At 59.2% G+C, this 16,279-nt stretch overlaps 8 protein-coding genes across 9 annotated transcripts; 3 read left to right on the top strand and 5 right to left on the bottom strand.

Moving 5' to 3' along the window:
• Positions 1-846: 846 nt before the first annotated feature.
• On the bottom strand, positions 847-1,920 carry SDRG_15279 (hypothetical protein; the record flags this gene model as incomplete). Its single annotated transcript, XM_008621447.1, has 2 exons — positions 847-1,540; positions 1,589-1,920. The coding sequence occupies 2 exons, from the start codon at positions 1,918-1,920 to the stop codon at positions 847-849; spliced, it is 1,026 nt and encodes a 341-aa protein (XP_008619669.1).
• Positions 1,921-2,488: 568 nt separating this feature from the next.
• Positions 2,489-5,425, bottom strand: SDRG_15278 (hypothetical protein). The gene has a single exon (XM_008621446.1). The coding sequence runs from the start codon at positions 5,344-5,346 to the stop codon at positions 2,554-2,556; it is 2,793 nt and encodes a 930-aa protein (XP_008619668.1). The 5' UTR covers positions 5,347-5,425; the 3' UTR covers positions 2,489-2,553.
• A 900-nt stretch (positions 5,426-6,325) lies between these two features.
• SDRG_15277 (hypothetical protein) lies at positions 6,326-7,834 on the top strand. Its single transcript, XM_008621445.1, has one exon. The coding sequence runs from the start codon at positions 6,329-6,331 to the stop codon at positions 7,793-7,795; it is 1,467 nt and encodes a 488-aa protein (XP_008619667.1). The 5' UTR covers positions 6,326-6,328; the 3' UTR covers positions 7,796-7,834.
• A 66-nt stretch (positions 7,835-7,900) lies between these two features.
• On the bottom strand, positions 7,901-8,905 carry SDRG_15276 (hypothetical protein; the record flags this gene model as incomplete). The annotated part of the gene is made up of 2 exons (XM_008621444.1): positions 7,901-7,995; positions 8,047-8,905. The coding sequence occupies 2 exons, from the start codon at positions 8,903-8,905 to the stop codon at positions 7,901-7,903; spliced, it is 954 nt and encodes a 317-aa protein (XP_008619666.1).
• Positions 8,906-9,031: 126 nt separating this feature from the next.
• On the bottom strand, positions 9,032-10,417 carry SDRG_15275 (hypothetical protein; the record flags this gene model as incomplete). Its single annotated transcript, XM_008621443.1, has 2 exons — positions 9,032-9,510; positions 10,255-10,417. 2 exons carry the CDS (start codon positions 10,415-10,417, stop codon positions 9,032-9,034), a joined length of 642 nt encoding a protein of 213 aa, XP_008619665.1.
• A 233-nt stretch (positions 10,418-10,650) lies between these two features.
• On the bottom strand, positions 10,651-12,256 carry SDRG_15274 (hypothetical protein; the record flags this gene model as incomplete). Its single annotated transcript, XM_008621442.1, has 5 exons — positions 10,651-11,044; positions 11,097-11,629; positions 11,693-11,784; positions 11,828-12,017; positions 12,070-12,256. The coding sequence occupies 5 exons, from the start codon at positions 12,254-12,256 to the stop codon at positions 10,760-10,762; spliced, it is 1,287 nt and encodes a 428-aa protein (XP_008619664.1). The 3' UTR covers positions 10,651-10,759.
• A 652-nt stretch (positions 12,257-12,908) lies between these two features.
• SDRG_15273 (AGC/PKA protein kinase) lies at positions 12,909-14,371 on the top strand. Its single transcript, XM_008621441.1, has 2 exons — positions 12,909-13,264; positions 13,314-14,371. Exons 1-2 carry the CDS (start codon positions 12,988-12,990, stop codon positions 14,288-14,290), a joined length of 1,254 nt encoding a protein of 417 aa, XP_008619663.1. The 5' UTR covers positions 12,909-12,987; the 3' UTR covers positions 14,291-14,371.
• A 487-nt stretch (positions 14,372-14,858) lies between these two features.
• SDRG_15272 lies at positions 14,859-16,171 on the top strand (the record flags this gene model as incomplete). Of its 2 annotated transcripts, none has more annotated exons than XM_008621439.1 (4): positions 14,859-14,956; positions 15,010-15,451; positions 15,501-15,647; positions 15,697-16,171. In XM_008621439.1, exons 1-4 carry the CDS (start codon positions 14,874-14,876, stop codon positions 16,084-16,086), a joined length of 1,062 nt encoding a protein of 353 aa, XP_008619661.1. In that variant the 5' UTR covers positions 14,859-14,873. The 2 variants fall into 2 exon arrangements, with proteins under 2 accessions (XP_008619661.1, XP_008619662.1); XM_008621440.1 differs by having other exon boundaries at positions 14,874-15,077; positions 15,137-15,451; positions 15,697-16,086.
• Positions 16,172-16,279: the final 108 nt, after the last annotated feature.

Raw genomic sequence — 16,279 nt, 5'->3', positions numbered from 1 at the left:
CTCGCACTCGATGCAGTGGTTGACGTCGATAGGAATGGTGTCTAGAACAAACACAGTGCCGAAGCCAGGCAATGGCGCGAGCGCGTCGAATTCAAGGAACAATGTCCGGCAGCGCCATGCCAGTTGAGCGACAAGCGCACCATCGTAGAGCCGCCGGGCGTCGAGTCGTTGGACCACGGGAAAGAGGTAGGTGCGACAGCCATACACCGTCCTTGGCACCGCTGCGAGCCACATTGATGCGAAGTACGGCACGTCCCATGGCGCCACGCGCATGAGTAGCTCGAGGACGTCGACGACACCCTTCGGCGACACGTACTGTCGCGTGCGTCTCGCGCCAAATCTGTCGGCGCTCGTGTACTCGAACGCTGGTGCGATCGCCTTGATAAAGGCAGCGACGAGGCATTGGATCCCCGATGTCACCCGTGATGACGTCGGGTGCAGGATAAATTGCAAGAGGCCGGCAGCAAAGTCGCCAGCGCTTTGCACGCGTCCAACAACCCCATGCTCCACTCCCAAGCAGCGCATCGCATTCAGGATGTAGAAAATATCGATCGATGGCAGTACGCTTGGATACAGTTGTGACGCGATGATCTCGTCGATGGTGGTCGAGAGGACCTCCAAATACCGATGCCGAGATAGCTCTGGCTGGTGAGCGACGGCGCGAGCAAGCCCGTGCGATAGACGCCGGAGGCGCCGCGGCGCTGCACCAGCACCTACCCAGTCAAGCCCGCGGTCAAAGAGAAAAGAGTCGACGACGCCAAGGAGCGCTGGCGGCAGTCGCGTGCCGAGCCAGTTGCCGTGCACAAGCGCTGGTGCCACGTCTTTGAGGTACCAATCCAGAAGGACCTAGTGCTGCATCGTCAAATCGATGTGCTGAGAATAGGGCGAGTGGGTGCGCAGCACGTCCCAGCCCATCTTGACGAGCTCCCATAGGAACCGCGAACGCAGGCGTGGGCACAGAACGTCATCGCCGGTCGTGAGACCCGCCAGACTCGTGAGCAGTCGACACAAGTCGCTCGGGCCACGAGCGCGCAGCCAGAGCGTGAAATGGATTTGCGTTGAGGGCAGAAGCGCCGCGATGCCATATGCGACCAAGCAGGCCGCGGTGCACGTGGCCAGGACGCCACTGTCAAAGTCACGCCATACCGGCATCGCTTCGCGCAAAAAAAGCTCAGCAAGAGACACGTCATGGCTCTGGACCACAATGTCCTGGATACCGACCATGTTGCGAGCGGACCCTTGTTCCACAAAAGCGCCGATGGCGCCGAAACACAGACCATGGAGGCTGAGGCCGAGAGTGTCGCCGTCACCGTGACACACCGCCGCATGGGTGAGCGACAGCACAGCGTCGAGCGCGAGAAAGCTTGCGCGAAAGGGCTTGGGCCAAAAGACGATCTCGCAAGACAGTGGGGTATTCTCGTCGACAAACGTGTACAAGGCGCTCGTTTCGTGCGGGAAGCGCGAGGTGACGATGGGCGGGACTGCGCACGCGGGGTGAAAGAGCGCGCGCAAGACGTTGGTCGAGTAGCACGCTTCGATGCTAGCGCTCGAGTTTCGGTCGTCGTCGTCGTCGTAGTTGCAACACTACTTGAAGTTGACGAGCACGACATCAAAGCGACCGGTCGCCACGAGGACGTCGACCAAGGCCGTGTCGACGCGGCTGAGGCGATCGAACGACAAGTGGTCGCTCATGCACTTGATGGCGACGCCAATGCGCTGGTGCGACAGCGGCGGGTTGTCGGTGACTGCGTGCAAGGCGGCGAGGACGTCGTCGCGGGTCGGACGCTTGGCGCCAGGCATTTCCACACCAGCGCACGCCTGCTGCGCATCGCTCTCGCCCACGTCGCCCTCGCCCACGTCAGCCATCGACTTGCGGAGCAGGTTCACGGTAGCTTCGTACGATGGGATCCACGAGCTCATCGTCGTCGGCTCTAAAATGATGCTGCACGCCAAGTAATCCAAAATGGCATCCTTCGGATTGGTCAAAGCAACCAACTTGGCGATCGTTGATTGGGCAGAACCAAGATATGGACTTCAAGATGTGGTCCATATCTTGGTTCTGCCCAATCAACGATCGCGGTCTGCTTCATGACCCTTGTTCAAGGAGATGGACAGCAGTCCTTGTGGCAAATCAACGTCATAGGACTAGATGTATTAGCATAACTAAAGTATCGCGCTGGATGACGGGCATCTACATTCCAGTCCGCAATGCTTCTAGACCCACTTAGAGAAGTACTAAGGCGTATAGTTCTAGCCTGTAAACGACATAACATTATCCTCCTGTTAATTTCAATCAAGTGCCATAAGCACGCCACCCACGTACAGTCTTTGGGTCAGCCTCCGAGCCCAAATGTTTCGAGCGCCAAGCAATTTTGAAACCAAGTCCCAACGAGGCCACCGACGTCGTCGTCGCGTTCAGCAACCACCCTATCTACGTCATATTCCAACGCAGCGTCCAAGCGAAAACCCTCCAAGCATGCAGAGCTGATACAGGACAAAACACTTCACGTTCTCACAAGCACTACAGACCCACACGGAGCCATCTATCTCGCCCTACGGGGCGTCGTGCCGAGGGCGCTTGGGCGTCGGTTCATCCTCATCCATGGCGGCCGCATGGGTGGCAAGCACGTCATCGAACATCGCAATACGTTTGGTGTCGTCCTTGAGCTGCTGGATGCGCCTGTGATATTCGTCAAGATCGTCAACCGTCGCGCGACCGGGTTGCACGAGCTTGCGCACGACGTAGGAATCGGTCTGAGCGTAGCCGCCCATAAAGCTGCCATTAAACAAACCGTCGTCAAAGTCGTCAAACTCGTCGTACGGGTCGCCGTACGCGTCGTCATCCCGCTCGTCCAGCTCCAGTGCGAGCTCATCCGCATGGTCATCCACGAGCGCTTCCAGTTGCGCGCAAATGACATGCGCTGCATAGTCGTACTCGGCGCACAGCCCGTTTTGCAAAAAGCGTGCGAGTCGACCGCACTGCTCGCAGTGCTTTGCGTCCACCGCAATGTCGGCCAAGACAAAATCGTTGCCAAAGTCGGGCACCGGTGCGAGCGCATCACCGTCGAGGAACCGTGCGAGACACGCTGTCGCAACCTGCGCGACGAGGTCAAGGTCTATGCCTTGGAATCGCGCGCGCAGCTGCTCGACCACAGGATATAGCACAGAGCGCGTCGTGTCCAGCGTTGCTGGTAGCGCTGCAAGCCACTTGCTGAGGAACGACGGCACGTTGCTCGGCGCCGCCAACGTGAGCACCGCAATGACGTCGACAAAAGCTTTGCCGTCTCGCGCCGTGCGCGGGGCGCCAGAGCCGTTGGTAAACGCAGCTGCGATCGAGACGACATACTCGGCGACGAGCGAATGTGTCGACGACGAGACCGGTGACGTCGGGTGCTGGAGAAATCGCAAGACGCCGGCGACGACGCTGCGGTTGGAACTGAGCTGTTGGCACGCGTCGAGAAGACGTACAGTGCACTGGCCCAAGCTGTGCATTGCGTCTAGCATGGCACCAACGTCGGTCGACGAGACCGAGTGATGGACGCTGTCAGAGCTGCTCTGAATCTCACCGATCGCGACCGAGACAACGTCCAGATATCGCCGCCGAGACAGTGTCGGCTGGCTTGCAATGGCTCGGACAAGACCCCGTGGAACATGCTGGAGGAGCCACGACGCTGACGTGTGCGCACCCGAGAGCACCGAGCCAAACGGGCGACAGTAAAGGAAGCTGTCAACAAGGAGCGTGAGCGGAGGCGGCAGGCGGGTGCCGAGCCAATTGCCATACACGCACGGCGGCGCAACCTCGTCGAGATACCAGTCGAATAGAATCCAGTGCTCGGCAGGAAACGACACTGCGTCCCGAGTCAAGACGCGAGGTGTGATCTGAGCCCAGCTCAACTTGACAAGTTCGCACACATACGGCTGTCGCAGCGGACGGCACACTGCGTCGTCGCCCGTAGTGACGCCCGCGAGGCTCAGCAGAAGCCACGTGCTATCCCGCAACTTGCGGACACGTAGCCATCGACGGAGAAGGCTCTTGACGGCGGGAAAGAGCAGTGTCCAGCCAAACGTGGCCAGACACGACTGGACGCAAGTTGCCAAGTCCTGGATTGAGATCGCGCGCGCGTTCGAGACTACGTTGCGAAGGAAGCTCGCTGCGAGGTCGACATGGCGGTGCTGGATCAAGAGGTTCGTCATCGCATGCATGTCGCGTGCCGTCATGGTGCAATGCGACGACGTTCCGGTGTCGAGGAACGTGGTGAGGATGCCGCGAAGAAGCTCCCGAGCGCTGAGCCCGAGGCGCTCAGTATCCGTGGTAGCAGTCTGCGCGAGAGTGAGAGCAGCGTGGCGCCCGACGAGTCCTGCGCGGTACGGCATGAGCCAAAACGCAATCGCGTGGGGTGATGACGAGCCGTGGACGGCGCCGAGTAGCGTGTCGATGCGTTTTCCAGGAAGACAGGACAAGACGTCGGCTGGGACCGCGCATGCGTGGTGCGGCGTCGCCACCGAGATGGTGTGACCGCCAAGACGAACGAGTGCCACGTCAAAGCACCGTGTCGCGATCAAGGCATCGACGACCGCTGCGTCCATGTGTGGAAGGCACTCGAACGACAAGTTGTCCAATTTGCGCTCGAGAAGAACGCCGAGGCGCTGCTGCGCGGATGGCGGGTGCGCGGCGATTGCTTCAAAAGCAGTGACAGCGTCGTCGTGGGTAGGAAGCGGCGGAATGGCGCGTGCGTCCATGTCCGTAGCCACCAAGGCGTACACAAGCGCAACACGACGGCCAGATCGGACCGGCGATGACGTGATGGTAGCGTTGAAGCGCGTTGCGAGCACTTGCACTGTCTGGCGCGACGGACGCTGCACCGTTGAGCCGCCGCCAAACGCCGTTGCGATCTCGCCGCCATCGACACAAGAGGGCAGCGACACCAGAAGCATCCCAAAGACATTGGCAATGTCAGGTCGCGGCTTGAGGCACATTGACGAGCCATGCGTGTCGATGCAGAGATGCGAGAAGACAGCGACGACGCCCGTGTCGGTGACGCGCAGCGCCTGCTGGACGTCGGGCAAAAGGCTCGTTCGCACGATCGTCGCCCACGCGTCTTCGTTGAGGATGCGAACCTTAGACGTCGGAAGGATGCAGTAGTGGGCGTAGCGCGTCCGGAGCTGCTGTTCTTGGAGCAAGGTCATGGACCAGGACAGGCACCCGTCAACGCCGTCAATGGTCAGTTGCGGCTGCAGGTGCCACGCGACGGTGCTCTGGTAGGCATAGGCCGTCGAGTCGCGCAGTAGGTCTAGCGCGGCTTCGTAGGCCGCGATCGTCGGGTTGGTCGCCCGCAGCGCGCTCATGGCCGACGTCTGAGCTCGGTGCCAAGCCTCCAAACTGCCGATGGGACGTACACTCTGAATCCAGTCGTATGGATTGGTCGAAAATATGTATTTTGAGATGTGTGATTGGTCAGGATTTATGATTTCAAGCATTACCTTGCACATGCTTCGATTCGATCGATGAGGCCGTCATAGTATGGACAACGTAGGCGCGTCGCGGCTCCATTGTCTTCTCGGCCAATGCAAATGTCAACGCGCCCGTCGAACAATTCTCCTCGAATAGATATCTCTTTTGATGGACGGTATCATGTTGCCTGTGATCCCGCCGGCTCTAGAACACCTAGCTCCCCGTGCAAGTTTACCCGCGCGTCACGAGCCGACGACAAGCTGGCAATCTGTCTACGTACAGTAGTAGGGGTAGCCAGGTCGCTCGGGAGCCTGCGGATCACCTCCAACGCGATACCGTCCTCTGCTTGCGCGCTTCAGCGACGAAGTCAGGGCCAAATGAGTAGTTCTTGACCTCGAAACCAATTGAATGTCATTCTATTGAGTCAGGGTTTGATTTGAGATTGGACATACTCTAAGGAACGAGCCCACGTATAGCAACCAGATAGCACAACGATAGTTGACGTGTGCAAATGGATGGCAACGTGTCTCGAGCGGCGAACGCCTTGTCACCAAGCCCGGGTGTTTGGCGAATGCCTCTTGGCGTATAGCTGTTGGTGTATAGTACGCGGTTGGAGTCACGCGACGTCAAGATGCGTCCAGGAGCTCCCTGCCATACGTCGTTGCTCTTCTTGCACCTGCGTGCTGCCACGTCAAAAGATCGCACGTTACTGGATCGCGCGGTAGAAGCATTGAAACCGATTCCAAAAACGGACCAATCAGCACCGTGCATTTTTCTTGTCTATTGTATATCTCTTGTTTTGTATGTCGAGCGCTGGCAAAGTATTATAATACAGCGACGCGCGCAAAACCGGTTGCTCATTTCCGATTTTGCGCCATGTCGAAGAAGCCCAAGACCGCGCCTGGACCGTCGCCCCCGACGACGCTCCTCGCGTCCCTCCTCCAGTACATCGGTCCGCAGCTGGACGCCAAGGCCTTGCTCATGGCGCTCCCGCAAGACGAGCTCGCCCCGCCCTTCGCTGCGCTGCGCCGCCTCATGACGACCCCGGCGGCCTTTGACGGCCAGTGGTCCATGCTCCGGCTTGACCTCGTCCCGGACGCGTACATGAGCCTCGTCTTGGTCGCGTTGCCCGCGATTCCGCGGGTGGATCTCTCTATATGGTACACGCGTGCGGCTGCGGCTGACAAGGAGGTCTGGCTCGCCGCATCAGTCTACAAGCTCAAGTCGATGCATCTCTCGTGGCTCAAGATGCCATCCGTCCATAGCGCCTTGCCCATGTGCACGCAGCTCGAGCGTGCTGGGGCCGTATCGAACCCGAGCGAGATGGCCGAGGCATTGCGTCTGCTGCCACCGAGCGTTCGGCGATTGGATTTTGATTCGGAATGCTTCGACGACGCGTATCTTGCAGCCTTGTCGCCGTGGCTACGGAAGGGACATGCCCGACATCTTTGCTTCGTACAGCCCGGCGAGAATTCCAACGTTGTCGGCCTTGCGGAGCTGCTGGCGTCGACCACGTCCCTCACGACTTTGGACCTGGACATGGACGCAGATCTCCTCATCGACGCACTGGCGGCCACAAACCTTCCTCTCGACCACTTCAAGGCCATCCGGTTCTACTCGAACGCTGATGACAACGTTGTTCGTTTCTTGCATCGACTCGACCACGCCACGCTAACGCGCCTCGATGCCAGCGGCTTGCGCGACTTCCACTGCCTCGTCCCGCTTCTCGCCGAGATGTCACAGCTTGAAGAGCTGGCGCTCCGGCTTCCGACGGATTCGGTAGTGCCGGCCGCCCTTGGTGTCACTCGCTTTCCGTGCCTGCGCGTGCTCACGATCCAATTCTACGAGCTCGCGTACGACTGCGTTCGCACGTTTTTTCACTGGACGTGCGCGTTACCGCAATTGACCGAGGTCCACTGGGTCGACGTGACGATCGGAGAATCAGTCGAGTCGCTGCGTCTTCTCAAGCAAGCCATCCGACGCTGGATCACGATGCTTTCGGTGCTGTCGTTTCGCGGCGACGACTTTGTCGAGAAGTGCCTCCACTGCATTGGGCACGCACTTCGCGCACGAAAGTCGAACCCACGTGCGCTCCTTCTCGACCTGGGGGCGGACCAGCTCCAGTATCTCATGGCCGTTGACAACATTTGCGTGCTTCTGACCGCACTTCGAGGTCTCGCACATGTGACGCTCGAGCTCTGTGTGAACCCCCAAGACGAGGCATTTATCAAGGCCTACGCACGAACAGAGCGCATCGCGATGGAAATCCTCGAACGTCGCCGGTCTTTCCCAGAAGGACGCGACGAAGGCCTCGTTCTACGCTGTCGCTTCCACGCCTTCTAAGACGATAATTGAGCGTTTCCGGGTCGGCCCCGAACTATCTTTCAGGTCTCTTGTCCACCGACAGCTCTCGGCAGTAAGAAGTTGCAACAAGACGAGACGACGGCATCACCACAAACAGCACTCTGCCTTCGGTCGCACCGTCGCTAGAGACCACGCCACGTCCAACGCTGACACTTCATCGTGCAAATCGCGGGCGGTGGCTTTGAGTGTTTTCTGTCACTGACATGAGTGACGTTGCCTTGCGACGCGACCAGACTCCTTGCGCTTTCGAACAACGTACTGTGGACCGTCGCTTCGGTTTGGGCGGCGGTAGCCGTTCCACTTGGCGCGGAAGAAGGCGAATTGACGCTGACGCTCGCAAACGAGGCGGCGCAGCGTCGCGCAGAGGCCGTCGACGGGAGCGTAAAACTGAATACGCTGGGTATCGCACAAAAATGTGGTAAACTTGGCGCACTGCGGGCAATGCGTAGCGCTCACCGCCACGCCATTGATGACACCATCGTTGTCATCCGGGATGGAGGCCAATGCATTGTTGTCCAGAAAGCTGCTCAGACACTGCGTCGCCAGCTGCGCCACGAAGTCCAGGTCACTGTGTCGGAGCCGCGTGCGTACCTTCTCGATGACGGGGTAGAGTGTGCAGCGGGCCGCTTTCAGTGTACGAGGCAGCGCCGCCTGCCACGCTGAGGTGAACGCTTGCACATCGCCTGGCGCGGCCAGCGTGAGCACTTCAATGACGTCGACGACACAAGTTGGCGACACGTTCTGGCGCGACATCGCAGTAGTAGTGGTTGCATAGAATGTCCCTGCGATCGATTTGACGGGGTCAGTGACAAGCGACAAGGTCGAGACCGCAACTGGTACCGTCGGGCGCTTGATGAAATGCAAGATGCCGCCGACAAAGTGGCCATGAAAGCTGATGCGCTGATACGTATCCATCGTCCGCTTGGTGCATTGGCCAAAGGTATGCAGCGCGTCGAGATTGCTGCCTATGTCGGCCGACGATACCGATGCAAGTGCTCGGCCATGTACTCGGCCGCCTGCGATCTCGTCCAGTGCCGTCGACATGAGGCTCACGTAGCGATGAAGCGACAGCGTCGGTTGACTGGCCATGGCTCGGACAAGACCCGTGGATAGATGCTGGAGTTGCCAGACCGCTGTCATTGTTATGCCCGAGAGCACCGAGCCAAACGGCCGCGTATAGGGTTGCCGTAGGGGTGGGCACAGTGCGCAATTGCCTCAGACAAGACCCACCACGAAATGGCCCATGTCACTCACGCTATGCGTTTGTAGCCAGCGCTCGAGGAGGCTTTGGAGTGCGGGAAAGAGTACCGTCCAGCCATACGTCGCGTGGTGGGCGCCAACACACGTAGCAACGTCGTGGATCGTCATCTGACTGCACGGCAATGCGTCGCGAAGGAAGCGCGACCTGAGCGAGACGTCGTTGCTCTGGATCAAGAGGTTCGTTATGGCATGAATCTCGGTCGAGAGACGGTCGCCTCTGTACTCGCAAACTCGCAAAAGCGACGCAAGAATCCCGGAAAGCAGGTCGCGTACGCTGAGACCGAGGCGCTGGGTGTTCGCGACGGCGTTGTATGCGAGAGACAGAGCCGACGAGAACCCGAGAGTGCTTGCGCGGTACGGCTTGCGCCAAAATGCGATCGCGCGCAAGGATGTGGTTCTGATGGCGTCACCAACGAGCGCATGGAGTGCTTGGCCTAGGAGACTTGCCGCGACGTCGACGGACTCCGCGCAGGCGGGATGCGTTTGGGCCGTCGAGATCGCGTACGTGCCTTCAGCGTTGTAGGGACGTACGCGATCTTGACAGCCCAAACACACCCGTTGGAAGAGGCGTTGGATTCCGGGATTCCGGGATAGAGCGTCATCCAGCCAAACAACGCGATGAGCTCGTAGGATTGTCAACGACGCTGCGTGGACATTGCGGAGAAGAATCTCTGGCAGCACATCACGGAGAAAGAGCTCTGGCAGCTTGGCGTTCTTGCACTGGATCAAGACGCTCGTAATGGTGCGGTGCTCGCTTGGTGTCGACGCGTGTAGCCGCGACAGTTGGCGCCGCAGACGAACGTCGCGAGGATGCCACGAACGAAATCCTCGACGCTCGTTGCTGGCGGCATTTTGTGCGAGGCGAAGCGCAAATCGACGCTCGACAATGGTCGCGCGGTATGTTTTCGGCCAAAAGACGACGGCAACGGACGCTGACGAGCTGGCGAAGCTGTGTCCCCAAGAAGGCATCGACGCTTCGACCGTCGAGGCGCCACGGTGGGTGGTATGGCACACGCTGGGTGCCACTCGGTCTTTGTGATGACGTGAACGCGCCGAGTCACGTCGTTGCCATCGACGTATTAGTGTCGGAGATGAACTAGGGCGACGTCAAAGCGGTCTGTCGACCAAGGCCGCGTCAACATTTTGGAGGTGATCGAACGACAGCTTGTCCAATGTACACGCAACGTCGACGCCAATACCGGTATATAGGTTCACGGGCAGCGGGTCCTCAGCGATTGCTGTCCAGGCGGCAACGACGTCGTCTCGGGTCGGTGGCAGCTCGAGGTCACCAGCGTGCTTGGCCTCGTAGATAGAGGCGACCCACTTGCGCTGGAGGGCCATTGCAGCCTCGTATGCTGGGATCGTTGGGGTCATCGGCCAATTTGAGACTGATACCCCGGCAAAATTTCCATCAAACTATCAACACCCGGTACAAACCGTTGCGATTGGTCCATATTCTGCAACTGGCGCTCCCTGATTGGATAGAAATCGGGCGTGTATCAAGCGCCAATTTGTCCAAGTATCAAGTTGAAGCAGACCAAACGCAAAGCACAATCAACGCATGCAGCCTCGATTGTCGTGCATCGACTACGACCAGTCGAGCTAATCTGTGGTTGTACAACGTGCGTCGGGGACTGCGCTCTCTCAGTACGATTAGTATGATGCTACAAGCCACCGCCGAGCTTAGAGCGCGCCCGCTTGCTGCAAGAGCAGCGTGAGCTCGCCCGTCTCGTGGAGTGCCTTTGTATCGTCGCAGCCGCCGATGGTTTTCCCCGCCACAAACACATTCGGTGTCGTCTTGCGGCCCGTGAGTTTCTGGAGGTTGAACAAGATCGCGTTGCCGTCGTCGCGCGTGTCGATCTCAATCACGACCGCGTTGGCGCCGAGCGACTTGAAGAGCTTCTTGACGTCCTTGGAGTACGGGTCAAACGACTTGGTGAACACCACGAGCGGGTTCTTGGTGATGCTCTAGTCAGCATGCAAACCGTCAGCTGTTGCCACGTCCATCGATCGATCGTACGTCGAGCACGACCGACTTGGCGAGCGCGCCGATCTTGTGCAGCATCGGCGCCAGCTTCTTGCTTTGGTGCAGCGCCTCGACGTCGTCGCCGCCGCCGATCGACTGTCCGTTGAGCAAGATATTGGGCACCGTGCGACGGCCCGTGAGCGCTTCGAGCATGTCCTGGTACTGCGACATGACGGCGGGCGGGAGAAGGTCAATCTCGACAACGTGGACTTCGGCCTTGAGTTCTTTGAGAATACCTTTGGCCTTCTTGCAGTACGGACACGTGGTCTTGCCGAACATGACGACGGAGAACCGCGTCGCAAGCGCATCGTGGATCGCGTCCGAGACCAAGCGGAGCTCCGGCGTCGTGGGCACGAGCGCGGTGATCGTCTCGATCGCGTCAAACGCAATGGCTTGGTGTCGGTTCTTCTTGGCCAAGTACCCCTCGGACATGACTTCGGACAAGAGCTTGACGTTCGGGTAGCCCGCGTGGACGCGGCCAAAGACGGTGTAGCCTGGCGAATCGGCGCTGGGCGCGTTGATCGCCGCTATAGAGTGTTGCGTGGATGAGGATGACGTGTGGCATGGCTGGTATCGTGAGAAGGACGTACTGTTGTCGGTGAGCATGATGGAAAACTCAGTGCTACCCGACGACGGGTCGGTGGACCGCGCGAGCACGACGGTGCGCTCTTCGCTCGGCAAGCTACGTGGTTCTGAGCACGTGACATGACGCATAGCTGGCGTACTTGTATTCGACGTCGACCGTGCCAAATGGCGACACCTTGTCGTGGACAAACCCGCCGGCCTGCACGAGAAAGTCGGGCTCGGCGCGGTAGAAGCCCGCGTCCTTGGTGTAGTACCCGGCCGCGACGAGCTTCTCAAAGTGGGCTACCGTGCGCGGCGCAGCGTCCGGGAAGAGCTCGAGTACAAAGTCGCCTACGTGCTGCAGCGTCATATCGGTCGGCCCACAGAGTCCTGTCGCGCTTACCATGGAGCGTCGACACCTTGTACATGGTCTTGTTGACGAACGGCAGCATGTCCTCGAGCGGGATCGGGTCAAAGAAGAAGAGAAACTTGAGGACAGCAAGGGTGAAGATGGCGCCGAGACCGTACGGCAGGTAGGCCATGGCGCCGGCGCTCGGCGCCGGGCGACGCGACTTGTGATGCGGCAGCATCGTGCGGCAATCCGAACTGCCATGTGGCCGCGTACTTGTGATGCGGCAGCATCGTGCGGCAATCCGAACTGCCATGTGGCCGCGTAGACACACGATTTGCGTTGTCGAAATATAGTGTATACAGCCGACTAGCGAACGAAACATCCAGCGGCAACGATCCGGACCTGCCGCGTCCCACCCTATGTCGTTGCTTGTTGCAAGCCGGCGCAACCGTCATCGCTCCGGCAGCAGCGTGCGCGCGGCTGACGCGGGAATGCGCGACGTCGCCGGTGCAGCGCAGGGTGCAGACTCTGTCTTGGCTCACTTGTGATATTACACTGTATCGTACAGTACTCTACCCGCCGGACGCGGATGGGACTGGGGTGCCGAACTTCGAAGCGCGCGTTGATTGGCTTTTTTTATTAGCCAATCCCCTCGCGCCAGTGTCGAGTTGTCGATGCATTTGGTCTTTGTATGCTTTTCCTCGAAGGGTGCGGGAGCCAGCTGCGACATGCTGTCGGAACACGAAGTTGCATTGCACTTGGTGTTTGTAGCCGCGCCTCGAAGTTCCATGTGGCATTTTATTTCATCCTGGCGTGCGAAGGCCATACAAATGCCAAGTGCAGTGAGTGGTTCGCATTTAATGTCTGTTGGGTCTTTTATTTTATTACGCCGACGAACAACAACCCCGAAGGTTGGCGGCCCAATAGCAAAGATCTCGCCGAGCCCATCCCGCTGCCACCACCAGCCACATGCACACCATGATGCTGCGCTGCGTCGAGCTGCTCAAGCGCGTAACCTCGTCGTCCTCGGCGAAGCGCGGGAAGCAAGAGGTCTCGACGTCTATTAGCGGCGCCTCTACCGGCTCTGAGACGCCCGACCTCGATGAGAAGCCCTCCAACAACGGCGCCGACTGCGCCGACCCGCCGCTCGCGATCAAGTTTTCGCGCACCGATACGATGAGCTGCGAACTCGACGCGCTGCCAGAGCTGTGTCTTGTGAGCCCGGCGACGATCGCGTTCGAGCACGGTGCGTCGACCCTCTAGCGACAAATGGATGGTCTAACATCTCTCTCTAGTGCAATTGAAGGACCTCGAGCTCCTTGGCATCCTTGGCATTGGCACATATGGCGTCGTCAAGCTCGCGCGCCACCGGCCAAGCGGCCGCGCCATCGCGCTCAAGGTCATCTCGAAAGAGTACATTGTGAGCATGCGCCAAGAAAAGCACATTGTCCGCGAGCGCTTCGTGCACCTGCGCCTCCGCCACCCGTTCGTCACGACTTTGTACCAGACGCTTCAGGATGACAACTGCCTCTACTTGGTGCTCGAGTACCTCCCGGGCGGCGAGCTCTACACTGTCGTCCACTCGGAAACCAAGTCGCCGATCAAGCTGCAGCAAGGCGGGCTGCCCATGGCCGCTGTCCGCTTCTATGCGGCTTGCATCGTCCTAGCTCTCGAGTACCTCCACGCGCAAGGCACCATCTACCGCGACCTCAAGCTCGAAAACCTCGTACTGGACGCGTTAGGGTACCCCAAGGTGCTCGACTTTGGCTTTGCCAAGCCCGACGGCGTCGCGACTCGGAACGGCACAATGTGCGGGTCGCTCGACTACATGGCGCCCGAGATTGTGTCGCGCAACCAGCACGACCAGCGCGCCGACGTCTGGTCGTTTGGCATTCTGCTCTACGAGCTCTGCGTCGGGTCGACGCCATTCTCGCACCCCAACAAGCGCGAGCAAATGCGCTGCATCAACGAGGAGGCTGTCACGTTTCCGAATGGCTTTGAAGAAGAGCACCCGGACGTGTGCAGCCTCATTGGCCAGTGTCTCGAGAAGACGCCGTCGACGCGCGTCAATAGCATGCGCGCGATCAAGGCCCACAGCTTCTTCACCGGCACACCATGGCACAAGCTCTTGGCGCGCGAAGTCGACGTGCCCTTTGTGCCCGAGCTCCACGGTGCGTTTGATACGTCGCGCTTTGATTTCGCGCCAGAGGACGACGACGAGTACTTCGAGCCGTACGAGAGCGACGGCGACGACTGGGCCAAAGACTTTTAGGACCTAGTCACCAACTTATTATCTATTAGTAGTCATTGTATTAGTAAAGTCGATGAAATCAAAACGTCAATTGTTATTGGGGTTGTCGTCTTGCCATCGACAGAAGGACAAGAACCGACGTCAGGCAGCGCAGCACCCGTGGCGTTAAAAAGAAGCACCTTCCAACTTGCCGCAGCTGCTCTTGGAGCTACTCGTGGTGCACAGCAGCGACAACCTTGGAGGCAGTGGATGGAGGTCCTCTTCCATGCCGCCACGTATGCTGGCGGGTCGCATCCAGTGTTCCTGGCTAGTCGCAGACAGTGTATCGCGTCACACTCTCAGCCTTTGGACAGCGCGTCGCGTAGTTTAGCACAGTTTAGCCCACGTTTTAGGTCCTACGTTGACCGCCCGGTACTGCACTGCGGAAGCGTCAAAGCTAATAATGTGAAGAGACGCCGCGACGAGACGTGCAGGAGGATGGACACGCGGTGGGATTCCTATGCACACGCCGCCGGACTGAATTTAACGCAGTTTAACGCACCGGTTGAACTCGGATCCAAAATACCGTGCGCTGATTGGTCCAAATGGATTCGCGAATTGCAGCATGGACGATGCCAACGACGTGGCACCGTTCGCGCTCCTCGAGACCACGCAGCCGCGCCCGCCCACGACTGCGTTCGGCGACGAGTACGTGATGCGCTGGCAATTCATGGAGCGTGGAATGCTAATGGCCCCCACAGGCCTGCTGTGCTGGACGCTACTGCCGACGCGTCGGACGCAGCTGAGCCCTGCGCTGAGCCGACTGCCGGTACGCCAGCGCCTTGGACAATTCGAGAGAGCGTGCACTTGAGTGCTCGTCTGGTCGAGCTAAAGCGACGGCTGCGTTCGCGGAGCTTGCCCACAACAGACGATGTGCCACCGATCCCAGCCCTTGCACTCCACCCGGTTGGGCCGTCGCCGTCGGCAGCGCGGTCTTTGATGGCAAATGAGGCCCAGCAACACGTCAAAGCGTGGTGTGCGGTCAGTGCAGCGCATGCAGGCTACGATGCGATGCGACGACACTCGCTTGAGGTGCTCCGCGACGTGACGATTCGCTTCATCGAGACCATGGGCGCCAACCTCGTGCACGAGACAGAGAAGTGTGCACGTGCCCTTGATGGCGCACACTCGTCCACCGCCATGGTACGCTACGCAAGCAGCGACAGTACGCTTCAAGGTGTTTCACTTCTAGGCGAAGGCGTGTGCGCTCGCTGCGGGCCGCGTCATGCAGCAAGTAAACTGTCCACCTACCGCGCTGCGCGCCCACCTTGTCGAGACCATCCAGTACGGTAGTCACTTGCGCCAAGCCAACGATGCAGTACGCAAGCACCTCCTACGCGTACGGCACAAATGCCGCTTCCAAATGTGTGAAGAGACGTTCGATGTAGGACCCAAGCAGCACGACAGCGGGCAGCGAGCCACTGTACGAGGCACTGAGCGGTATACTCGATGGCGTGCGCGCTGGCACGGCCGAGTTTGCACCCCTGCCTCGAGCGGGCCTGGCTATGCCGACTCTACATGCGCTGCCGACCAAGACCAACACATCGTCGGCGTGCTCGATGAAGCGGCCAGCTTCCGCGACGGCGCCACGGCCCATGAAGAAGCAACAGTCGTTGGCACCGGCCAACGTACTACGCAGCGAGTGCATCGCAGCGATCGCCACGGGCTCCAGCACCCTCACGATCTCTGACCTCGATGTGACAGACCTTGGCGACTTTTTCGCCACCGACCAGTTGCCACTCGAGCCGTTCCTGCCGTCGCCGTCGCCACTTTTATAGCCAAAACACGCAGCCATTTCGATCTCGTTTGTGCGGCGCAGATAGCGGGTTGACTTTGCTAGCATTTGAATGGGTTGAGTACCGATTCATGTCGCGCGTAGATAGATAGATAGATAGATAGATAGATAGATAGATAGATAGATAGATAGATAGATAGATAGATAGATAGATAGATAGATAGATAGATAGATAG

This window comes from Saprolegnia diclina (genome assembly GCF_000281045.1).
Source record: "Saprolegnia diclina VS20 unplaced genomic scaffold supercont1.87, whole genome shotgun sequence".
In the NCBI taxonomy this organism is placed as follows: domain Eukaryota; phylum Oomycota; class Saprolegniomycetes; order Saprolegniales; family Saprolegniaceae; genus Saprolegnia; species Saprolegnia diclina.
This window is presented reverse-complemented; position numbering and strand designations above follow the sequence as displayed.

Bases quoted from the DNA above. Each gene is read 5' to 3' on its own strand.
- SDRG_15278 (XM_008621446.1), bottom strand. From the start codon at position 5,346: ATGAGCGCGCTGCGGGCGACCAACCCGACGATCGCGGCCTACGAAGCC.
- SDRG_15277 (XM_008621445.1), top strand. From the start codon at position 6,329: ATGTCGAAGAAGCCCAAGACCGCGCCTGGACCGTCGCCCCCGACGACG.
- SDRG_15273 (XM_008621441.1), top strand. From the start codon at position 12,988: ATGCACACCATGATGCTGCGCTGCGTCGAGCTGCTCAAGCGCGTAACC. The intron at 13,265-13,313 runs GTGCGTCGACCC...ATCTCTCTCTAG, and splicing joins GACGATCGCGTTCGAGCACG to TGCAATTGAAGGACCTCGAG.